Consider the following 21,467-nt stretch of genomic DNA (forward strand, 5'->3'; position numbering starts at 1 on the left):
TGGCTTCGTGTATAGGGGCGAGCTGTGGTTTTGTGGCTTGTGTCAGCCAGATCTGTGTAGGGATTGCAGGGGGGTGCAGCATCCGGAGGTGCCACCATGGATTGGCTACTGGATGGTGTCAGTAATTCATCTGTGGAGAGGGTCTGGGTTTGGGTCTGGTGTGGTTGATTGGTGTTGGCGTTCTGTGTGCCTCTGGATCTGGTGTCAGTTTTTGTGGAGAGGGCTAATTTCCAGATGTCTGGCAAGCGGGATGTGTCGTCACGCTTGTTCATGTTGTGAGGGTGTTTCTCTATCTCGATGGCTTCCATGATTATTCTCTTGTGGTGATGTTCCGTGTTAAAGAGCAATTTGGAATCTGCAAAATTAATTTCGTGTCCTGTTTCTTTCATGTGTATCAGCCATCTTCTCAGGAAAACTCTTCACAAAGTTCAAGAGGTCAAGACACAAAGACTTTAGCAACTAATCCACACCTAATGACCCACCTAAGTGGTACTCAGGATATCACTCAAGAAATCACTCAAGGTATCTCTCAAGTAATTAAGGAACAAAAGAAGAAAAGGCACACTAGCCTGGGAACTTCCTCTCTGCCCAGAACATTGGAGGCTAGACACCACACCCCCTCTACAGTATTTATAGGAACTCAAACATTGAGATCCCGCTCTGTTCCAGTAACAAGAAGCCGAAAGCACCAGCCTGAAGATGACGAGTGAGACCTCGTCGAAACGTCGCCTAGACACCCCAACTTTTACACGGGAAGACACCCGAGGACACCAAAACCTGCATATATATATATATATATATATATATATATATATATATATATATATATAAAGTTTTCTGCTTTGGGGATGTTTGATAATGTTATAAACAACATGAGCCAATGCACAAACTACCATACAGCAATTCATTATAAATTGTGACTTATCTGCATCTTAGAAAGGCTGAGACCTCCGAGTACATTTACATTTTACCTTTTTCTGCAGCATGGAACTCAAAGCAGCAAACATGGAGTTCCCAGGTCTCCCAGCTTAAATTCACCAGACCCAAAACTGCTTAACTTCAGCAAGGCAATCACATCATGTCCCCTCAGACAATAGGACTGTCCCATGAGATGTATTAACAGGGCAGCGTTAGGGGGCCATTTGCAAAAAATAAATAAAATGTTCATGTCATTACCTCTGCCTGAATGATATTCCAAGCATTCTTCAGCCCAACATTATTTTCCGTGTTGTACAGCTTGAGCCCTTCTTTCAAATCCTGCTTCGCATTTTCATTAACCTATTTTGTATAAACAAACACCAACAAGGTCACAGTCATTACATAAATAGTGTAACCTTTTGGTATGATCTGATTAGGAATGTATATGTGTGGGAAAACAACAGACTCTCTTCCCATCATATCAGAGTTTTCAAGCTGAGACTGAAAGCCATTTGCAGAAATAAAATACCTACCGCATGGTGACAATTCCAGATTAAAAGACACGTTAAAATATCCTCCAAGGTATGAAAAAGGCCCTTTTTCATGTGCCTCCTCCACGAGAAGTCCAGAAGGTGGCAACAGAAGAACGGGCCTTTTCTGCAGTGGCTCCCAGTTTGTGGAATGCTCTCCCCAGGGAGATTTGCCTGGCACCTTCACTACATATCTTTAGGCATCATGCGAAAACCTTCCTTTATCCTTTATCTGTGGCCTTTTAGAAGTGGCCAGGATTTTTAAAAATGCTTTTAATGTATTGCTTTATCCTCTGGGTGGCGGTTTTTGTTATTTGTTTTGGCTGTAAGTCACTTTGGGTTGCCCTGGACAAGTTAAACTGAAGAAGAAGAGGAGGAGGAGGAGGAGGAGGAGGAGGTTGTTGTTGTTGCCTGGTGTAGTTTCCATCTCTTTTGTGCTCCTCAAAGCATTGTGGCTTCCACAGGAGCCAAACAGTCAGGGGCGTGCTCACGGTGCCAGCCAGACTTCTAAATTTCCCTTCTGCCTGGTTCTTGCAGCAGTTCTCTAATGTGCTGATTGTCACCTTTCTGCAGGACCTTCTTTGATATGTCTATTTTAATGCCAGTTATCTGGGGAGGGAGCTGGAGGAGGAATATTCATAAGAAAGTAGCTTGTCTTCTGAGATAACAGAGCTCTCTGAATGCCTACCTTGTCCATATAAACGAAGAACAAAATGAGTAGTATCAGCTCAGCCAGGAGAATGATCAGCAAAACAATAAAAAACTGGGGAAGCAAAAGGAGGAAGAATGTTACAATCACTTGAAGCTTTAATATACCTTATGTAAATGGCAGTGTGGGAAATAGTAACATACTTAGTAACATAATTAAATATTGCAATTAAAGTAACATTGAAATGTATCACCATTTTCTTAATTTTCTTTGAAATTATTAAGTGGAAATTCTTAAGGTTATTCTCAGACCACCTTGTGAACTTTTTTGTTTTAATTTTATTGGGAAAGTGTGTATTACACAAAAAACAAAAACCTTGTGTATTGTGAATGTACGGTACATTTGCTTGCATTGATGCACGAACCATTCCAAAGTTCATTCACCTTTTCTACAGGGCATGATCCTGACTTAGTGCAAACATCATCATCATCATCATCATCATCATCATCATAATCTTATTTATATCCCGTCCTCCCCAGCCGAAGCCGGGCTCAGAGCGGCTAACAACAATAAAAGTAACACAGCATTCTAAAATCAATTCAAAATCAAATGAATGGCAACATGCAGATTCCTGGAGAGAAGATTGGCCATTTTATACCTCCTGCTGCTGCCGAGCTAAGCCATGGTTTACTTGACGGTTGTGTCCAGACTAGGCCTGGGTGATATATCGATATATTGCCCAGAACCGGTTTGAGGAGTAGACCGAAATGAAGGGCTCACTCAGTGGTATATCGCTGGTGAAACTGCCACTGCTCCGGAGTCGCTCTGCTAGCAGCGTCTGTTGGAGGGTGTGTCAAGAGTTCCTTCCTCCAGCAGGTGTGACTCAGGAGCGGCGGTGGTTTCACCAGCGATATACCACTGAGTGAGCCCGACATCGCGGTTGGCTCCTCATACAATGCAGAGGGAGAAACAAGCTGTATTGGGGGGGTGCTGATACAGCTTGTTACTCCCTCTGTGTCTTTAACCTGCTCGACCGAGGAGTGTGCAGGTGCCTTTGCCCCAGCTTAGAAGTTTAAGGAGCCCTGATGCTCCTGCCGCCCGGATGTGAGCGGGGAGAGCCCTGGGGCTGTCTCAGCTGGGGAGGGGGAACAAGCTGCGTTGTCCCAGCCCATGAGCGCCTGGGTGAAACCGCCTCAACTCCCGAGGTGAGAGCTGGGGCAGTTTCAGCCGGTGCCTCACAGGCAGAGGCCAATGCACCTTGTTTTTTCAGCATCGCATTGTATTGCCAAACCTCAATGTTGAAAAGCTGATATCGCCCAGCCCTAGTCCAGCCCCCGACTCGTGGTTTATCTCACTTGCTAACTTACGCTTAGGAGGAGGCACTTGTTTTCCTTGATAGCACCCAAGCAGCCTAGGAAGCCAGTCACCATGATGATAGTACCAATGGCAATGACCAGGTTTGCTGCCGACAGTGAAGGGAAGCTGGGAGAAAAGGTGGCAAAGTTTCCTTGTGACACGGACAGCCATATTCCCACACCCAAGAGACCGCAGCCACATAACTGAAAAGAAAGACAAAAACAAAGATGCATTTTTTAAAAAGCCAGCCCAAAAAGGTATACAGTGGTGCCTTGCAAGACGAAATTAATTCGTTCCGCGAGTTTTTTCGTCTTGCAATTTTTTCGTCTTGCGAAGCACAGACTTTGGAAAAGTCTTCAAAAACCTCAAAAAAGGCTACCACACCGCGTGCTATGAGTTGCTCCTCGAAGTCAAGTCGCAACTGTACCCCCTGAATGCACGGTTTTAAGAAAAAGGAAACAAACTCGCAAGACAAAGGAAACAAACTTGCAAGACGTTTTCGTCTTGCGAAGCAAGCCCATAGGGAAATCCGTCTTGTGAAGCAACTCAAAAAACGAAAAACTCTTTCGTTTTGCGAGTTTTTCATATTACGAGGCTTTTGTCTTGCGAGGTACCACTGTATGTTGAATCTCCTAGACAGCAGCTGCAATTAAAGCTGTTTAGATGTGAGTCTGTCTTTGATTTTAGGGGTTTTGATTTAAGAACTTACTGGTCTACTGACCACCTTTTCAGGTTTTCTCCTGTAAGTTCTATTAAGGATAAGGATTTTGAACACATGAAAACAACTTTTTTTCAAGAACCCCCTCCCCCATTCTTTTCCATCAGACTAAAAAAAAAATGCATATTATTGAACACCAAGCACAGACCATCATCGAACACTAATTTATAGAGTAATAGAGATAAAGTGTCAGCAAGATGAGTGGGGGAAATCACTCCAGAAGGAGGAGTGCTGCCTTGACAAAGAAGAAGGAAACGGGTAGGAAACCGCAAAGTTTTGAATAATAGAATTTGGGGTACCCAATGAAATTGATTGAAGGAGGTTCAGGACAGACAAAAGAAATGACTTCTGCACACAGCACAGTATAAACTTGAGCTCCTGGCCACAATATGTAGTGATGGTCACTCGGTTTGTTGGGTTTAAAAGAAAGCTACACAAATTCTCAAATGACAAATCTATCCCTGATTATTAACCAGAATTATGCTCAGTTTAAACATTCATTTGAATATCAGATGCTATAGATGAGGGATGGGGAAGATGTGGCACTCTGTGTGGTGGAGTCCCATTCGCCCCAGCTAAAATGGCCAATGGTTGAAGAATGAAGAAATCCCAACAAAAGAGCAGTGGCAAGAAAAACTGATGAGCTATGCGTAATTGGCCAAGTTCACATATAAACTGCCTGACAAGGACAATTGTGACTTCAAGGAAGAATGGGAACTTTTTACAAATTATCTAAAAAGACAACAAAATGATTTGGACTCCTTGGCAGGTTTTGAATAAACATACACCAATTTATTAGTTGAATATATGATAGATAAGACAATGATATGTACAATTTTACAACTCTGCATTACTAATTTACGCTGCGCATCCAATATGTGCAAAGAAACCAGAGACGGGAGCTGAGGGAAGTCCAGGGGGGCAGGGGGGAGAGAGAGGGGAGGGGGGGAAAGGGGGGAGGGAAATGTAAATGGTTATATTGATTGATAATTTGTTTGTTTATACACACACACACACACACACACACACACACACACACACGAATGGGCAATGGTTAGGGATGATCAGAGTGGCGTTAGATAATAAAGGGCCACATATTTTCCCCTCCTGTTGTAGGCCAACAACTGAGAAGGACTCTTGCCTTCATGCCCTCATTTTATTTATTTAACAAAATTTATGTTTAGCTTGACTTTGGTAAAACCTCTAAGCAATTAACAAGAAATACTGAAATTATCAATAAAAAAGTTAAAAGCAATTAAAGTATTTAAAAATATTTAAAATTAACAGCAAAAGCCGTTGAAACATTATCAACATCCTGGAGTGATCTGCCTGACTACTGTACTAGATATTATAATGAAATATGATATCACATAGTATAATGATACCCAAGTGTGTGTTGGGTGTTCAGCTTTTAGCAGGACGGAGTAGGATTTGCCCTTTTTATGTTATTACATTAGGAGCACCTTTATCTATTTGATTATTTTAAATTTTGTACCATGGATGATTTTATAAGTGTAAGTCACTCTGAGGCTAATGCTAATGTCAATATTAATATACCGTATTTTTCGGCCCATAGGACGCACCTAGTTTTTTTGGGGGGAAATAAAGGGGAAAAAATTATTTTCCCCCCAGGTGCTCTGCGCTTATCCCGAAGCTTGGGGCGTGCGGAGCTCAGCGCGCCCCAAGCTTCTGGGTGCTGGCAAAGTCTCCGCTAGCCTTGGGATAGCCGCGTGACTTCGCACGGCTCTCCCACGGCTAGCGGAGCGCTGCGCTAATCCCGAAGCTTGGGGCGTGCGGAGCTCAGTGCGCCCCAAGCTTCTGATTGCCGGCAAGGTCTCCGCTAGCCCTGGGAGAGCTGGGTCTCCCACGGCTAGCAGATAGCTTCCTGAAGCCTGGACCCCCCTCGTTCTCCAAGCTTCAGCGAAAGCCTGCATTCGCCCCATAGGACGCACACACATTTCCCCTTCATTTCTGGAGGGGGAAAAGTGCGTCCTATAGGGCGAAAAATATGGTACTGTTAGAAATGGGATGCTACAGCAAGTTGTCTCTTGAAACAGGGCTTTCAGCATCTTCAGCATCTCACCTCCTGCGACACCAGTGCTCTGGGCTGATTATACATGGCAAGGACATATAGAGGCTGCCATGCTGGTCCAAATGCTGTCACCTGACCCCCCAAACCAGTGAAGATCCCCAGGCCCTATAAAGCCCCATCTTTCTGGGAAGGTCCAGTGGACGGACCTCTCTCTCCTTGTGCCTTGTGTCTCTTCTTCATAGAATCATAGAGTTGGAAGAGAAAACAAGGGCCATTGAGTCCAACCCCCTGCCAAGCAGGAAACACCATCAGAGCACTCCTGACATATGGTTGTCAAGCCTCTGCTTAAAGACCTCCAAAGAAGGAGACTCCACCACACTCCTTGGCAGCAAATTCCACTGTCGAACAGCTCTTACTGTTAGGAAGTTCTTCCTAATGTTTAGGTGGAATCTTCTTTCTTGTAATTTGGATCCATTGCTCCGTGTCCGCTTCTCTGGAGCAGCAGAAAACAACCTTTCTCCCTCCTCTATGTGACATCCTTTTATATATTTGAACATGGCTATCATATCACCCCTTAACCTCCTCTTCTCCAGGCTAAACATGCCCTTAGCCGTTCCTCATAAGGCATCATTTTCAGTCTGACATGAGACCATCAGCCCATCCATGGCAATGCTTCCTGCCTCTTGACCTCTGTTCCTGTTGACCGGGTGTAGTACCAGACTTCCAGCCTGTCCATGACTGTATACCTCTGGCCCACGTAGCCACTGCCTTCCCACGCTCCACGCCTGACCGAAGCAGGGAGCCCTTGACTTTGCTTCAGCAGGGCTCTTCTTACCTTGTTAGAGCAGTCCTGTTGCCACCAGTCTTGCTGGACTGCGCTGTGTCGAAATGCTTGGCATTCCTTCCTCACTTTGTTCGGCTCCCTGTGAGTCCGGTATAACCTGTCCTTGAATCCCCACAGTTAGAATGATTCTATCACCCCCCGAGAATTTGTCTGATAGCCCACCTGCCCTGGTTGTTAAATGAGAAGGCCAGGCATTTGTTCAGGCTCAAAGCAAAAGTCCCAAACTTCAGAGGGTTCGAAAACACCTCTCCATGTGCAAATTGTATTGTGATATTCCATTACAAATGGCATTAATCTGCTTAAAGGGCCACTTGTGGATTGGGGGAAAGCACTATTTTTAATCCCACAGCACAGGAAGCCATCAAAATGAATATGCAGTGTGTGTTTAGTAATTTACTGATAATCTAAAGTGAAGAATTAGAATACTGGCCTAGTTGTGCTTGGGTGAATGACATCACTGGAATACTAGAAGCTATTCATAATAAATATGGATTTCATACTGGAGTATAGAAATATTTAAGCTTAAAAAACAAACACCTCACTACCCAGTGGAGGCAGTAGGTGCTGAACATTCTTATCCAAATGGTTGCTTTAAAAAAACAACACACACATTAAAATTTACTGCTGTGTATACAATTTTACCAGTTTTCATTCTCTGTCTATCTGGCATCTCTCTGATGCAGTACAGTATATGACTACAAATTGTCAGGAGCACTGGCTTCTAGGGGCTGAGCCCTTTTGCCCCCCTCCCTATATTTTTGGGGGAAGGATTGAGCTGCCCGATGTCCTAAAAGCATGGAGCCAAAGTGCGGAGTAGAGAGAGGTGCGCCTCCAGTGCCTGGCACCTTCTCCTCTTCTTCTCCTGCTGCAGATGGAAAGCAGAGCTTCCATCTCTCCATCCATTCCACTCCTCCAGCATCACAGCTCCACCATTTGGCTGTTTTATGCGCCAAACACCTGTGTGAAGGATTTTTCCATTTCACCATCTCTTCCCTCCCAATTCTACCATTTCACTCTCCTGTTCTGGCAATCCTTTATTGATATTGTTCTCCAAAGCCTCTGTGTCCTCTTAAATTACATTTTCCATTTCATCCTTCTCTGGTCTTGTTTTCATTCACCATTTTATCAGCCTCATCTCTAATTACTTTTAATTGTTCATCCAATAATTACCGAACTGCAGTAATTAGTTTGGGCAAGATCATGGCTGCAGTTTCAGCCACTTCCAATACACAAGGCAGTCCTTCCACTCTGCAAGCAACAACTTTCAAAGTAACAAGAAGTTAATCCCTTTGTTTTGATTTCTTATTTGAAGTGAAAGCTGACATTTGGCTATCATCAAATGCCACATTGCTATCTCCATCTGCAAGGAGCTGACAAAAGATCTTCAGAATACTATGAATTCCTCCCTGCAAATCTCTTTATCTTATCACACACACCCCACAGACACCATAGGTGTGTGCAGGGTGTGTGCCCAGGCACACCCTAAAGTTTCACCCCCAAACCCCAAACCAGGGATCAATGGAAGCAGGCACAGAGAGATGCAGGCAGAATAAAAAGGCTAGGATTAGGGTTAGGTATTTGCTATGTGTTTGTTATGTGCATCTTAGATATTAGGTGTTGGGATTAGGTTAGGGGGTTGTTGTGGAGGTTAGGATTAGAGTTTAAGAATAGGGTTAGAGTTAGGGTGTTAGCTTAAGGGTTGGGCTTAGGCCAAGGTTTAGGGCTTGGGCTAGAGCTAGAGCTAACATTAGGAGTTAGGGTTAAGATTAGGGTGAGTGTGTCTGTTTAAAATGAAGGTTGGATTAGGAATAAAGTTGATTTAGAATGAGGGGGAGGGTTAGGTGTACGGTTCAGTTAGTTTTAGGGTAAGGTTTGGGGTGGTAGTAAAGGTTTGGGATTAGGGTTTGGGCAAGTTGTTAGGGTTGGGGTCAGGGTTAAGGGTTAGGTTTATGGGGGAATGTGGGTCTGCTTTTTATTTTATTTGAATGACATGCTCTCATGACTGTGGCTAATGCTTAATGCATCATTCTTAATGGCATCACTAGGGGCTGCCCATAGACTCAGGTTTGAGCCCTGACATCTCGGGTCTGGGGTTCTCCTGACTTGGCAACCTTAGAAGCATCTGTGTCACTCCAAGTGAATACTGTGCATTGATGGCCTGCACTCATCTACATGTGAAAATAGATTTTTCTTATCCAGTCAATAAAATTATTGCCAAAATATTGACACTGAAAAAAGTATGCAACTAAATATTTCCATTCTATGCTGGTTCATTGTGGTCTCTACACATTCATTTCCATCAGTATGTCTCTTTCTAAATATTTAAAAAGTTTGTTATCAGAAGAGGCACAATACAACACAATATTGCCGAAAATATTTGCTATATCAATAGAACCATTTGCATTAAACATAAAGACAAAATTTACAGCATTACTAAAAATAATATTGGCTACAAGATAAACATTTGTGGCACTTGTGGGGAATCTCTTTGGCTCTGAGTGTCAGATCATTATCAGGCTTGGCCTTATGGGTTAAATTTGACAGCTGGGCAGGGTTGGTCACCTGTCAATCACTTGACATCACTAAAAATGAGAGGGGAACCTTTGTTTTAGCAGGAGGTTCAATGCGAACCCCTTCCTTATCACCAGGAGTTTAAAGAGGGCTGTCTTAAGCATATCCAGCGCCAGGGTAAAAAACTCCCTCGGTCCCGGCCCCCCCCCCCCCGGTTTCCCAGAGTTTTTTAGGGAGGACGGCGCTGCTGGCGGGGCTGGAGGAGGCGGGCAGTGGTTGAAGGGCGGCTCCGCCAGTGAGGAAGATGCGAGGCTGGACGCAGCGCCTCCCGGCGAGGCTGGCCGCTTTGTGCCACGGTGGCCATGATAGACGGAGGCTCTGGGCACAGCGCTGCTTCGGTGCGGCATGGTGGAGGCGGGCGAGGGTGGCAAGCTGATGCTGGGAGGCGCCGTGTCCAGCCTCCATCTTTTCCCTGGCACCCTCCAGAACTTGGCGCACTGGCGCCCCGCGCCACCAGCCTCTATGGGTAAGACGCCCCTGTGCTTAAACATGCTAAAATGAAAAATATTTTCCTCCACTTTAGCAGGGTTTGAATGAAAGCTGTCCCAGCAAAGCTGAATTTACCATTTTGTCCAAATATACTGTTGCACACTACCCCAATCTCTGAGCGGGGCAAGATTCCAGTGGTTCCACGTGCTTACCCAGAGTTCAGTTTCCTTGGAAAGAAGCACAGCAGAGACTGTGGTGTCTTTATGATATATGATTTACACATATATACAACCTGCACCCACGATGGATGGTCTCACAACACTTACAGCCCAGAAGGTCTTGCTTCTCCCACAGTCACAGACTTGGATTCCAGCAGAAGTAAGCATGGCTCTCACCACTCTGGCCTGTCTTCTTCACTACCAGCCCATTCACCTGCCCTCTGGTACAGAGCAGCTTCCTTTGTCAGTCTAAGGACAATACTTAGGTGGTATCCATGACCCTTGCTTGGCTAATTCAATAGTGGAATCCTACATTACATTTTAACCCTCACCGGAACCAAGACTCCAACAATTTCAAGAGACTTGGGCATCAGGCCAATTAACCCCTCAAACTCAAAACAATATGTTGAGAAATTGTTGAAGCTAGACAAAGCCTTGTCTTGCTGGGAAGTGCTACTGCTGACACCTGTCATTTTAATTCCTCAGCAATGACAGATTTATATGGCCAGCTAGCGTGAATCGTGAAGCGCGTGAAATTCTTAATTTACCACTACAAAATTGAATGCATAACAGACAAAGGTGATTCAGAAACTAAAAATGTTGAACACCCCTTCTGTAAAATTCCTCTACATTCCATTCTCTGGAGCACAAAGAGGAAAATACAAATAATTCTTTTAAAAAGTTTCAAAATGTTATACTTAATACATTACTGTCCACATGGGACAGTGATCACTGTAGGATTTCACTCTCAATCTCACAATTTGCTCCAGTTTTTAGAGATCCAGACTCCAATGAACATACTGGAAGTTCTGATTTATTGAATAAAACATATTGTTACCTAAACTTCAAAAAATAATCTGATGGATTTTGAAATAATTTGTGGCCAGGCACAAGTTCTTTTAAATATATATATTGTATATGAACACTACAGCTGTAGCACATTATAAACGAAGATGAAAAAAAGATCTAGAAGGAAAATTTCTACAAGGCTTGGTCTTTCCTTTTCAGACCTATAAATTAATTTACTGTGACCTCATGATTGAGAGAGAACTGCATAAAAATGACAATAAAAATACAATTTAACACCTCTGAAATTACCTATAAAGATGAGAATAGTCATTGCTGGCACTATGCCAAAAACAGAATCCTGCAGATTTCCTCATTTAGTGGACATGTCACACAGCTCAAGCATTTTGGAAAATGATTATCAGCGCATTAGCCTTCTTTACCATTGTCAATGTGCCTTTGGAAATGTGCCTTTGTCTTCTTAATTTTATACTGAACCTAGTTTTCAGAACAAAACATGATGTAGTATTAAATACACTAGAGGTTGCTAGAGTGATTTGTGCTTATCATTGGATATGAACAGAGCTACCTTTGAAAAAATAATAGCTGGGGAAATTGTGGAATGCTCTTTTATTAATCAAACTGATGGTGCTCAAGAAATCTCTCAATGCATTTTAACATGTTTGTGACATGGGAGAAACATGCTGTTTCTATAAGGAACTCTTTGGACCTGAGCTATAACCATGCTGAATGGTTAACAGGAGGTAATATTATGCCTATTGTAAATGTGTTTTATATAAGAGAAACATGGCATTGCTATGGGCTGTATATCTTTTAAGCTTTCGTATGTTTTGATACTTATATGAAATAAAATTATAAAAATCTATTTACGCAGTCAACATCACTAACTCAGAAAGCTGAACTGGATATAAAAATACATTTTAAAAATAATTGAACTTAAAAACATTTTTAAAAGACTAATTAGTATATAGGTGCATAATATTTCACGTTGTGCATACTTAACACACTACATATCTCATTTTAAAAACTGCATGGCTTGAGCTCTAGAAGCAACAGCTGCCGGCTGATCTTCCCTTCCCATTCTTTTAAATGGGCTTCAGATTCTTCTCGCAGACACACAAATCAGATGGGTGCTTATCTAAAGATTTGACTCGGCTGATATTTTTTTCTAAGTGGTCATTTGCGGGCTGAGTCAGGCCACCTGGAAGCCAAATTTCACTCCCCCCACCATCTTGTTCTATTTTACGAAAATAAAACAGCATTCATTTGTAATTAATGGACCCGCTTAATTCAGGAAGTAAATCTTGTTTCCACCACTGTCTTTCATCAGCTTTATACCAAGTTATTTTTATGTCCTCATAGCTTCATAAATAGGTAGAATAAGATATAAGGCAGAACATCTGCTAGTCAAGTTAACATAAGCAATATTCTGTCTTACGACACTTTGTGCCATAGCTCAAAGAAGATTTCAAAAGGTTACAGAATGATCTGTTCCACCTCATCCTCTTGTCCAGTTTGAGAGATTCACGTGGCAAGCATGCTTTTTCAAAATCAGGATGCCAAAATGGGCACTGCTTGAGAGGAGATAAAGCTAGCTGGCTGGACCCACAAAGACCGCAAAACATCAGCCTGCACTTATTTCACTGGGAGAGAGAGAGCGCGCATGCATTCCTTAATGTTCTCCACATGCATGTATATTGTTACAATAAAATGAGGGCGCAATTTCATTTCGCTGGGTTTAAAATTAGAAACTCGCCAAGTTGCTCTGAACTCCTGGCAGGTGGATAAAATATTTCTGGATGGCGTCTGTAATGCTTGGCGTTGTAGCTAGGGAACAGCTGACTTTCACTGCAATGACATTATTAATACCGTTCCTTCTGCCAAATGTCTGTCTCAGCTGAGCCTCTGCAATATCCCTTCATTAAGCAGTCCATGCAGGCCTCTTCAAACCGCTCATACAGTAAAGTTATCTATCTAGTTTCTGTACACCCACCAAGAAGAAGGTCAGCTTGAGTCCAGCCAAGCTGACATCTGATTGTAAGGAACTGCTATATATGGGCCAAAGGTAGCTTGGCAAGCTGGGGGGGCTTCACCTGATGCCAGCTTGGGATTGAACTGGCACAATCTTAACTTCTAGGACAGCAACTTTTGTTTTTGAGTAATGTCTAAAAAAAACCCCTCGAGAAACACAAAAGGGGCACCCCCTCGAGAAACACAAAAGGCTTCCGCATGCAGGCACCTCTCCGCAAGCAGCGGGAGCGCTCCCCCCGCTTGCGGAGAGGTCCGCGAAGCCTGGAGAGCGAGAGGGGTCTGTGCGCACGGACCCCTCTCACTCTCCAGGCTTCAGCAAAAGCCTGCATTCGCCCCATAGGACGCGCACACATTTCCCCTTCATTTTTTGAGGGGAAAAAGTGCGTCCTATAGGGCGAAAAATACGGTAAATGCAACTTAAATTGTGGATAATTATAGTTTGATGGCATATGAAGTAGAGTTGCCAAACATCTGACAAATTTCCTTAAAAATAGCTCAAAAAGTTTAATTTTTTTAAAGATTTTGTCCCCCCAAAAGACTCAAAAACATTGGCCAAAACTAAAAAAAAAGCTCGACAACTTTTCTGTCTGGATTATCACTTTTTGAAATATGGCAACTGTTAAGTTGTGGGTGAACATATCAGACAACACAGCGATTCTTCAAACAGCTCTTGGTTTTCACAGGCCAGAACAGAAGTGAATGAAGGGTTCAGCCAGCCTGCTTATATAGAGCTCCACTAGAACACAACAGTAACCATTTTCTGTAACTATCCAATCACTGAACGTCACTTTCAATCCCTTATTTGCATATGTGGACCTGAGTGAAAACTATCTACAGTATCCCCCTGCTGGCCCAGGGTGAGAACTTCAGTACATAACAGCAACCCTAATATGAAGCCCTTTCTATAATTTTGAAACAGAATGTAACCATTCTTCTTTATATTCTTTAATTGCAATGCTTCAGTAGCTAGCCATTTTTAAGGAAACAAATGGAGTGTTTATGCTTCTTATTGTAAATGGAGCCTTTACATGACTACTCAGAAGTAAGTCCAACTGTATTCATTGAAGCTTACTCCCATGTAACTGGGTAAAGATTTACACTGCAATCCTAAGCATTTTTACTCAGAACTAAGTCTCACTGAGTTCAATAGGATTTACTCTCTGGTATTTTCCTGATCATCCCCACACTTTCTTCTTCTATTATTATTATTATTATTATTATTATTATTATTATTATTATTATTATTATATCCCACCTTTTTCCCTGACAGGGACTTGAGGCAGATTAGAGCTAAAATTTAACTCCATTCCATTTATCTGTTGAAGGTGTGGTACACGACCCCTTCCCTTGCACATTTTGCTTTACAACAATCCTGTGAGGTAGGTTTAGCAGGCAGGCTGTAATTGGCTCAAGATGCCAGATGCATGTATATATCAGGGGTCAGCAAACTTTTTCAGCAGGGGGCCGGTCCACTGTCCCTCAGACCATGTGGGGAGCCAGACTATATTTTGAGGGGGGGGGGAGAGAATGAATTCCCATGCCCCACAAATAACCCAGAGGTGCATTTTAAATAAAATGACACATTCTACTCATGTAAAAACACGCTGATTCCCGGACCGTCCGTGGGCCGTATTTAGAAGGCAATTGGGCCGGATCTGGGCCCCGGGCCTTAGTTTGCCTACCCATGGCAATACGGTGAGATCAAATGCAGAAGAAACTTCTTGATGTAGAAAAGTCAGTCCCTATTTTCACCTGAGAAATGTTGGAGGCTCTGCCAGGCACCTCAAAGAATGGGTGAAGCTGGCACACAAGCTTTAATTGTGCAAATGCACTCCTGGCTACCACAGAGACTTGGGCATCCATGCTCAGGGCCGAGTCCAGGAGCACAGCAAACCTGCGAACCTGGGTTCAATGCACTGCTATTTAAGATTGTACATATTTTGCAAGTATTTGATACCTTTAAAGCAGCCACTTTTCAGTACCTGCCCTTCTCCAAAAGAGATTTTTTAAAGGCCTCTGGGCTACACTTTGTGTCCTGTCTTTTTCAGGCGGAGAGGCCTCCTTAACGACTTCCAAGATCCATGGCTGCCGCACCATCATTTCCGAAAGGCCTTTATCCTCAACACACACTGCTCTTTTAAAAACAGGAGGAGGAACACAGGCACCACCACACCACACAAAAGAAGTGGCATAAAACATAGTAAAAAGAATGACGCATTTACACATATGCAGCACAATCAGTGGCTTAGCGTGGGTTGTCAGCACCCGGGGCAAGGCAAGTAATTTGCGCCCCCTAACCCATGGATTTGCGCCCCCTAACCCTAACCCCCAGATGTTGCGCCCGGCCCCCCCTGCACCCCCCATGCTACGCCACTGAGCACTATATATATATATATATATATATATATATATATGCAGGTTTTGGTGTCCTCGGGTGTCTTCCCGTGTAAAAGTTGGGGTGTCTAGGCGACGTTTCGACGAGGTCTCACTCGTCATCTTCAGGCTGGTGCTTTCGGCTTCTTGTTACTGGAACAGAGCGGGATCTCAATGTTTGAGTTCCTATAAATACTGTAGAGGGGGTGTGGTGTCTAGCCTCCAATGTTCTGGGCAGAGAGGAAGTTCCCACGCTAGTGTGCCTTTTCTTCTTTTGTTCCTTAATTACTTGAGAGATACCTTGAGTGATTTCTTGAGTGATATCCTGAGTACCACTTAGGTGGGTCATTAGGTGTGGATTAGTTGCTAAAGTCTTTGTGTCTTGACCTCTTGAACTTTGTGAAGAGTTTTCCTGAGAAGATGGATCCTGAAACGAACTGAACTATCAGAAACGAACTACACAAGAAAAGATACCTACTAGACCAAACCAACAAAGATCTACTCACTCTTCACCTCAAACTCTGTAACAAAATCCACCCTGCACTCTGGGACAAATGCAAACAACTAGCCGTCTGGAGAGCTGAAACGGAGACCTCACATAAGACAGACACACACACCAACAAACTCCACAAACTAGAGAAACGCCAGAAGCCCGGCCACCCTCCACAGCAACCCATGAAACAAACAGTACATAACATATCAGACAGGATCCTCACCACAACTGAAACCAAAGTACTCTCCAAAGGTTTCAACTTTGCAGTCGCCCCGAGACGCATCCCCACGGAAAACATCATATGCGGAGTCGAAGCTAGCCTAACCAAATTCAACCCAGATGAAGCCAATAAAATCAGACTTGAAGTCACCAACATCCTCTGCTCCAGCAAACCACCCAGAAGCAATTTACACAAAGAAGAACAGAAAGCACTCACCAACCTGAGGAAAGACAACAACATAATCATTCTCCCAGCAGACAAAGGTAATGCCACAGTGGTGATGAACACATCGGACTACCAAGCAAAACTATCAAAGCTACTCCAAGATCCTGCCTACAAACCTATAAAAACAGATCCCACCACCTATCTGGAAAAAACCACCAAATCCAAAATAAAAGCCTCTCCTATCAGTGAAGAAATCCAGCTAAGAATCATCCCCAGAGAAAAATCATCCAGATGCCCCAAACTCTACGGCCTCCCCAAGATACACAAAGAAGGAACACCACTCAGACCAATAGTCAGCTCCATAGGCTCACCTCTACAAAATCTCGCTAAATTTCTCGCCAAGCAACTTCAGCCCTATGCAGAATCCATCTCTTCACACGTACCAAACTCCTTCCAGTTCATAGAAACAATAAAGAAGCAAAACCTACATCCTAATGACCTACTTGTGAGCTTCGATGTTGTATCTCTCTTCACACAAGTGCCCATTAATGAAGCCTTGACAGCTATTCAAAACAAATACAATCCCCCCGAATACATCTTGGACCTGACCAACCACTGCCTAACCAACACGTACTTCATCCACAATGGACAAAGATACAAACAGATAGAAGGAGCACCTATGGGATCACCCCTCTCACCGGTCATCGCAAACCTGTACATGGAACACTTTGAAACCAATGCTTTAGACAAGTCAGAACACAAACCCAAACTTTGGCTCAGATATGTTGACGACACCTTTGTAATTTGGCCACACGGGAAGGAAAAACTGGATAGCTTCCTCACACATCTCAACAACTTACACCCCAAAATACAATTCACTATGGAAATAGAAGCCAACAACCAACTTCCCTTCCTTGACGTCCTAATCTACAAAAAACCTGATGGCTCCCTAGGACACACTATCTACCAGAAAAAAACACACACCAACCGCTACTTACATGCACAATCACACCACCACCCTGCACAAATAAACTCCGTAGCCAAGACTCTCATCTCCAGAACCAAACGCCTGGCTGACAAAGACCACTTGACAACTGAGTTACAGAATCTCTCAAATGTGTTAATTGCCAATGGATACCAGCAAAACAGGATTACGAAGCTAATCCAAAAGGAAACACCCCCCAAAAACCAAGACACAGAAGAAAACAATGGCATGGCCCTCCTTCCTTATATCAAGGGCACTACAGATAAAATTAGCAAAATCCTCCATAAACACAATATCAAAACAGCCTTTTGCACCAACCAAAAAATAGCCAATATCCTCAGAAACCCCAAGGATAAAATCCAGTTGGAAAACCAAGGGATCTATGAAATACCCTGCAAAGTCTGCCCAGCCACGTACATTGGACAAACAAACAGACGAATAAATGCACGTATCGCAGAACACAAGAATGCCGTCAAAAAAGAAGAAAAAACTTCCTCTCTTTTCCAACACATGAAAGAAACAGGACACGAAATTAATTTTGCAGATTCCAAATTGCTCTTTAACACGGAACATCACCACAAGAGAATAATCATGGAAGCCATCGAGATAGAGAAACACCCTCACAACATGAACAAGCGTGACGACACATCCCGCTTGCCAGACATCTGGAAATTAGCCCTCCCCACAAAAACTGACACCAGATCCAGAGGCACACAGAACGCCAACACCAATCAACCACACCAGACCCAAACCCAGACCCTCTCCACAGATGAATTACTGACACCATCCAGTAGCCAATCCATGGTGGCACCTCCGGATGCTGCACCCCCCTGCAATCCCTACACAGATCTGGCTGACACAAGCCACAAAACCACAGCTCGCCCCTATACACGAAGCCAAGCCAAAGCACAACTAAGTGCAATACAGCCATCTTCTCAGGAAAACTCTTCACAAAGTTCAAGAGGTCAAGACACAAAGACTTTAGCAACTAATCCACACCTAATGACCCACCTAAGTGGTACTCAGGATATCACTCAAGAAATCACTCAAGGTATCTCTCAAGTAATTAAGGAACAAAAGAAGAAAAGGCACACTAGCCTGGGAACTTCCTCTCTGCCCAGAACATTGGAGGCTAGACACCACACCCCCTCTACAGTATTTATAGGAACTCAAACATTGAGATCCCGCTCTGTTCCAGTAACAAGAAGCCGAAAGCACCAGCCTGAAGATGACGAGTGAGACCTCGTCGAAACGTCGCCTAGACACCCCAACTTTTACACGGGAAGACACCCGAGGACACCAAAACCTGCATTCCTGTACCCGTGAAAATCTACGAAAGCAAATATATATATATATATATATATATATATATATATATATATATATATATATCAATATATCAGCACCATACATTTGAAAGATGGTTTTTGGAGAGGCTAAAGTATATTCCCCGTCCCCGTCTTGCCATAATTCAAAGTGTTCGTGCTGACCTTTCAAGCCCTAAATGGCCTTGGCCCAGTAGACTTGAAGGAGCGTCTCCACCCCCATCGTTCTGCCCGGACACTGATATCCAGCTCCGAGGGCCTTCTGGTGGTTCCCTCACTGCGAGAAGCCAAGTTACGGTGAACCAGGCCTTCTCAGTAGTGGCACCCGCCCTGTGGAACATCCTCCCACCAGATGTCAAAGAGAGCAACAGCTACCAGACTTTTAGATGACATCTGAAGGCAGCCCTGTTTAGGGAAGCTTTTAATGTTTGATGCATTACTGTATTTTAATATTGTTTTGGAAGCCGCCCAGAGTGGCTTCCAAATGGGTGGGGTATTAATAATAATAATAATAATAATAATAATAATACATTATTATTATTATTATTATTATTATTATTATTATTATTATCATCATCATCATTAAAACAAAACCCTATCCATCAAAAATAAAAGTGTCCTCAATCAAGGATGCATGCTAACCCATCAGAGCTTTCACCCCGCTCCAGAAAAAGGCAACAGAAGCAAATGAGTATTCCCCAATATAAGTAATATAAGTAGAAAAGAAAGACTAACACTTTGTGCATCAGTGCTCTGCACTCTTGCTCCCCCCCCCCCACAAGCACCAATGATCCATCATGTGTCAAAATCAATAGTAGCAAAAGAAATTTTGCTTTCCTCACATGCTGGCTGGGCAAAATATGGCTTCTTCTGCTACTCAGCAAGCTGCCTTGCAAAGAAACGGAAGAGTGATTTTACTGGGCCAGGATTCAAGATGTTGCTATTACTGTATGGTATAAAGCCCTGCGACGGGGTGAGCTCCCGTTGCTCGGTCCCAGCTCCTGCCAACCTAGCAGTTCGAAAGCACGTCAAAATGCAAGTAGATAAATAGGTACCGCTCCGGTGGGAAGGTAAACGATGTTTCCGTGCACTGCTCTGGTTCGCCAGAAGCGGCTTAGTCATGCTGGCTACGTGACCCGCAAGCTGTACACCCCCGGCCAATAAAGCGAGATGAGCGCCGCAACCCCAGAGTCGGTCACGACTGGACCTAATGGTCAGGGGTCCCTTCACCTTTTTATAAAGCCCTTAAGAACTCATGACCAGTTTCCCTATGAAGTTACCTTACCCCACACGTGCCCCAGCAACCATTTCAATCGGTGAAGTTGACTGCACAACTGCACTTGCAAGAACATAATTACTTTGTGTGGCAGAACTTGCTCTTTGGATCTCCTGCCTACTGAGATCAAGCAGGTGCCTCCCAGCACAGAGAGAGACAGTGAGTGATGAGAGACAACCAACAAGCTGAAAATAGGATAAAAGATCTTCAACTTTCAACATCAGTGAAGCTGGCTGATGGTGCCATATGATTTCGCACAAGTGCGGTTTTCTGCTCCCAAGGCAATCAAAGGTGGCCTGTTTGGCAAGGCTGGTTCTGTTTTACATTTTTATAGTTACCAATTACGTTAGTCCAGTGTTAAACAAAAGCCTCCAGGAAGGCCCAGGTTCGCAAGCCAGGAAAGCTATTCCAGGCTTTATCAAAGTCACAAAACCATTTACTGATCTCCCAGCAACTACTCAGTGCTCCTTAAAAACCCTCTCATTCCATGTTAGAAGCCTGACCTCAGCAGTAGAAAAAGATGGAGCTGAGGTTGCCCTGTTGCAAGAGCACCCAGGCATAATTATGTTGCAGGAAACTCATCAGTACCAGTCCTCCAGGTCACCATTACTTAAGGGTGGAAGGCTCAGTGAGCAACTCTGTGTGCCTGTCTTTTCCAAAAGTAGGGGTGTGAATAAATGCTGATGGGAATTTTCATCTGTTTTACTATAATAAATTCTTGCACGTTTTGATGTATTATTTTACCTTTTTGTTTTTTTGAGGGCTTTTTTTTTTTACAATCAAGGGGTTGATCAATTTAAATAGATAGATGATAGATAGAGAGACTTGAGTCAAAAGTCCAGGCAATGCTGCCATGCTCATCATTATCAAGTTCTTTAGTTTCTAAATTTGATTTTTTGGGTTGAACGTTACCTTATAATGTTCTGTCTTGTAGAGTGAAAAGCTACAAAAGCAACCCAAATCCTATTGTGGAAGTCCTGTCTCTATCCTACCTCCCACCCCAATCACACGGAGACCAGATAAACTATAACTGGCAGCAGTTTTCTTGTGACTGGATTAGAATCAGGAGCCTATGGTAAAGCGGAGGAGGGCTTTGCATCCCTTAGCCATGAGGCACCCCCTGGAATCCTTTCCCTGGATGATGGAAAAGAAAATGTAGACATGATGCCCTTCTTTGGGAAGCTTTTCCTCCTTAATTCCGCTCAGATGTACAAATGTCCATCACTAGAACAACTCCAACCGGATGGAAAAGCCATCTGTTTTTGATGTGCCTGGATAATATGTCGTATAACAAGATCAGATTAGACAAAGTCTATACAACAGAGTAAGCTGATACTTTAAGACAGTAATGCTAGTAAAGGAAAACAATGAGGCTGTAGCTAGAATGCATAAAGGTAAAGGGACTCCTGACCGTTAGGTCCAGTCGCAGACATCTCTGGGGTTGCAGCGCTCATCTCGCTTTACTGGCTGAGGGAGTCGGCGTACAGCTTCCGGGTCATGTGGCCAAGCATGACTAAGCTGCTTCTG

General features: G+C 43.5%; 1 protein-coding gene across 8 annotated transcripts in view; it reads right to left on the minus strand.

Moving 5' to 3' along the window:
- The window catches only part of TSPAN9 (tetraspanin 9), a 146,652-nt gene that overhangs the window by 18,398 nt on the left and 106,787 nt on the right, over positions 1-21,467 (minus strand). For all 8 annotated transcript variants that reach the window (XR_014555148.1, XR_014555149.1, XR_014555150.1 and 5 more), the window contains 3 exons: positions 3,465-3,656; positions 2,137-2,211; positions 1,177-1,278 (listed from right to left, as the gene is read on the minus strand). Coding sequence is in view for 1 of the 8 variants with exons in the window: in XM_083698432.1 (XP_083554558.1) it covers positions 1,177-1,278; positions 2,137-2,211; positions 3,465-3,656 (369 nt within the window). In the remaining 7 variants the exon portion in view is untranslated. The remainder of the gene's footprint in view (positions 1-1,176; positions 1,279-2,136; positions 2,212-3,464; positions 3,657-21,467) is intronic.

The sequence above is a fragment of the Podarcis gaigeae genome (assembly GCF_964106915.1).
Source record: "Podarcis gaigeae genome assembly, chromosome: 9".
Classification (NCBI taxonomy): Eukaryota; Metazoa; Chordata; class Lepidosauria; order Squamata; family Lacertidae; genus Podarcis; species Podarcis gaigeae.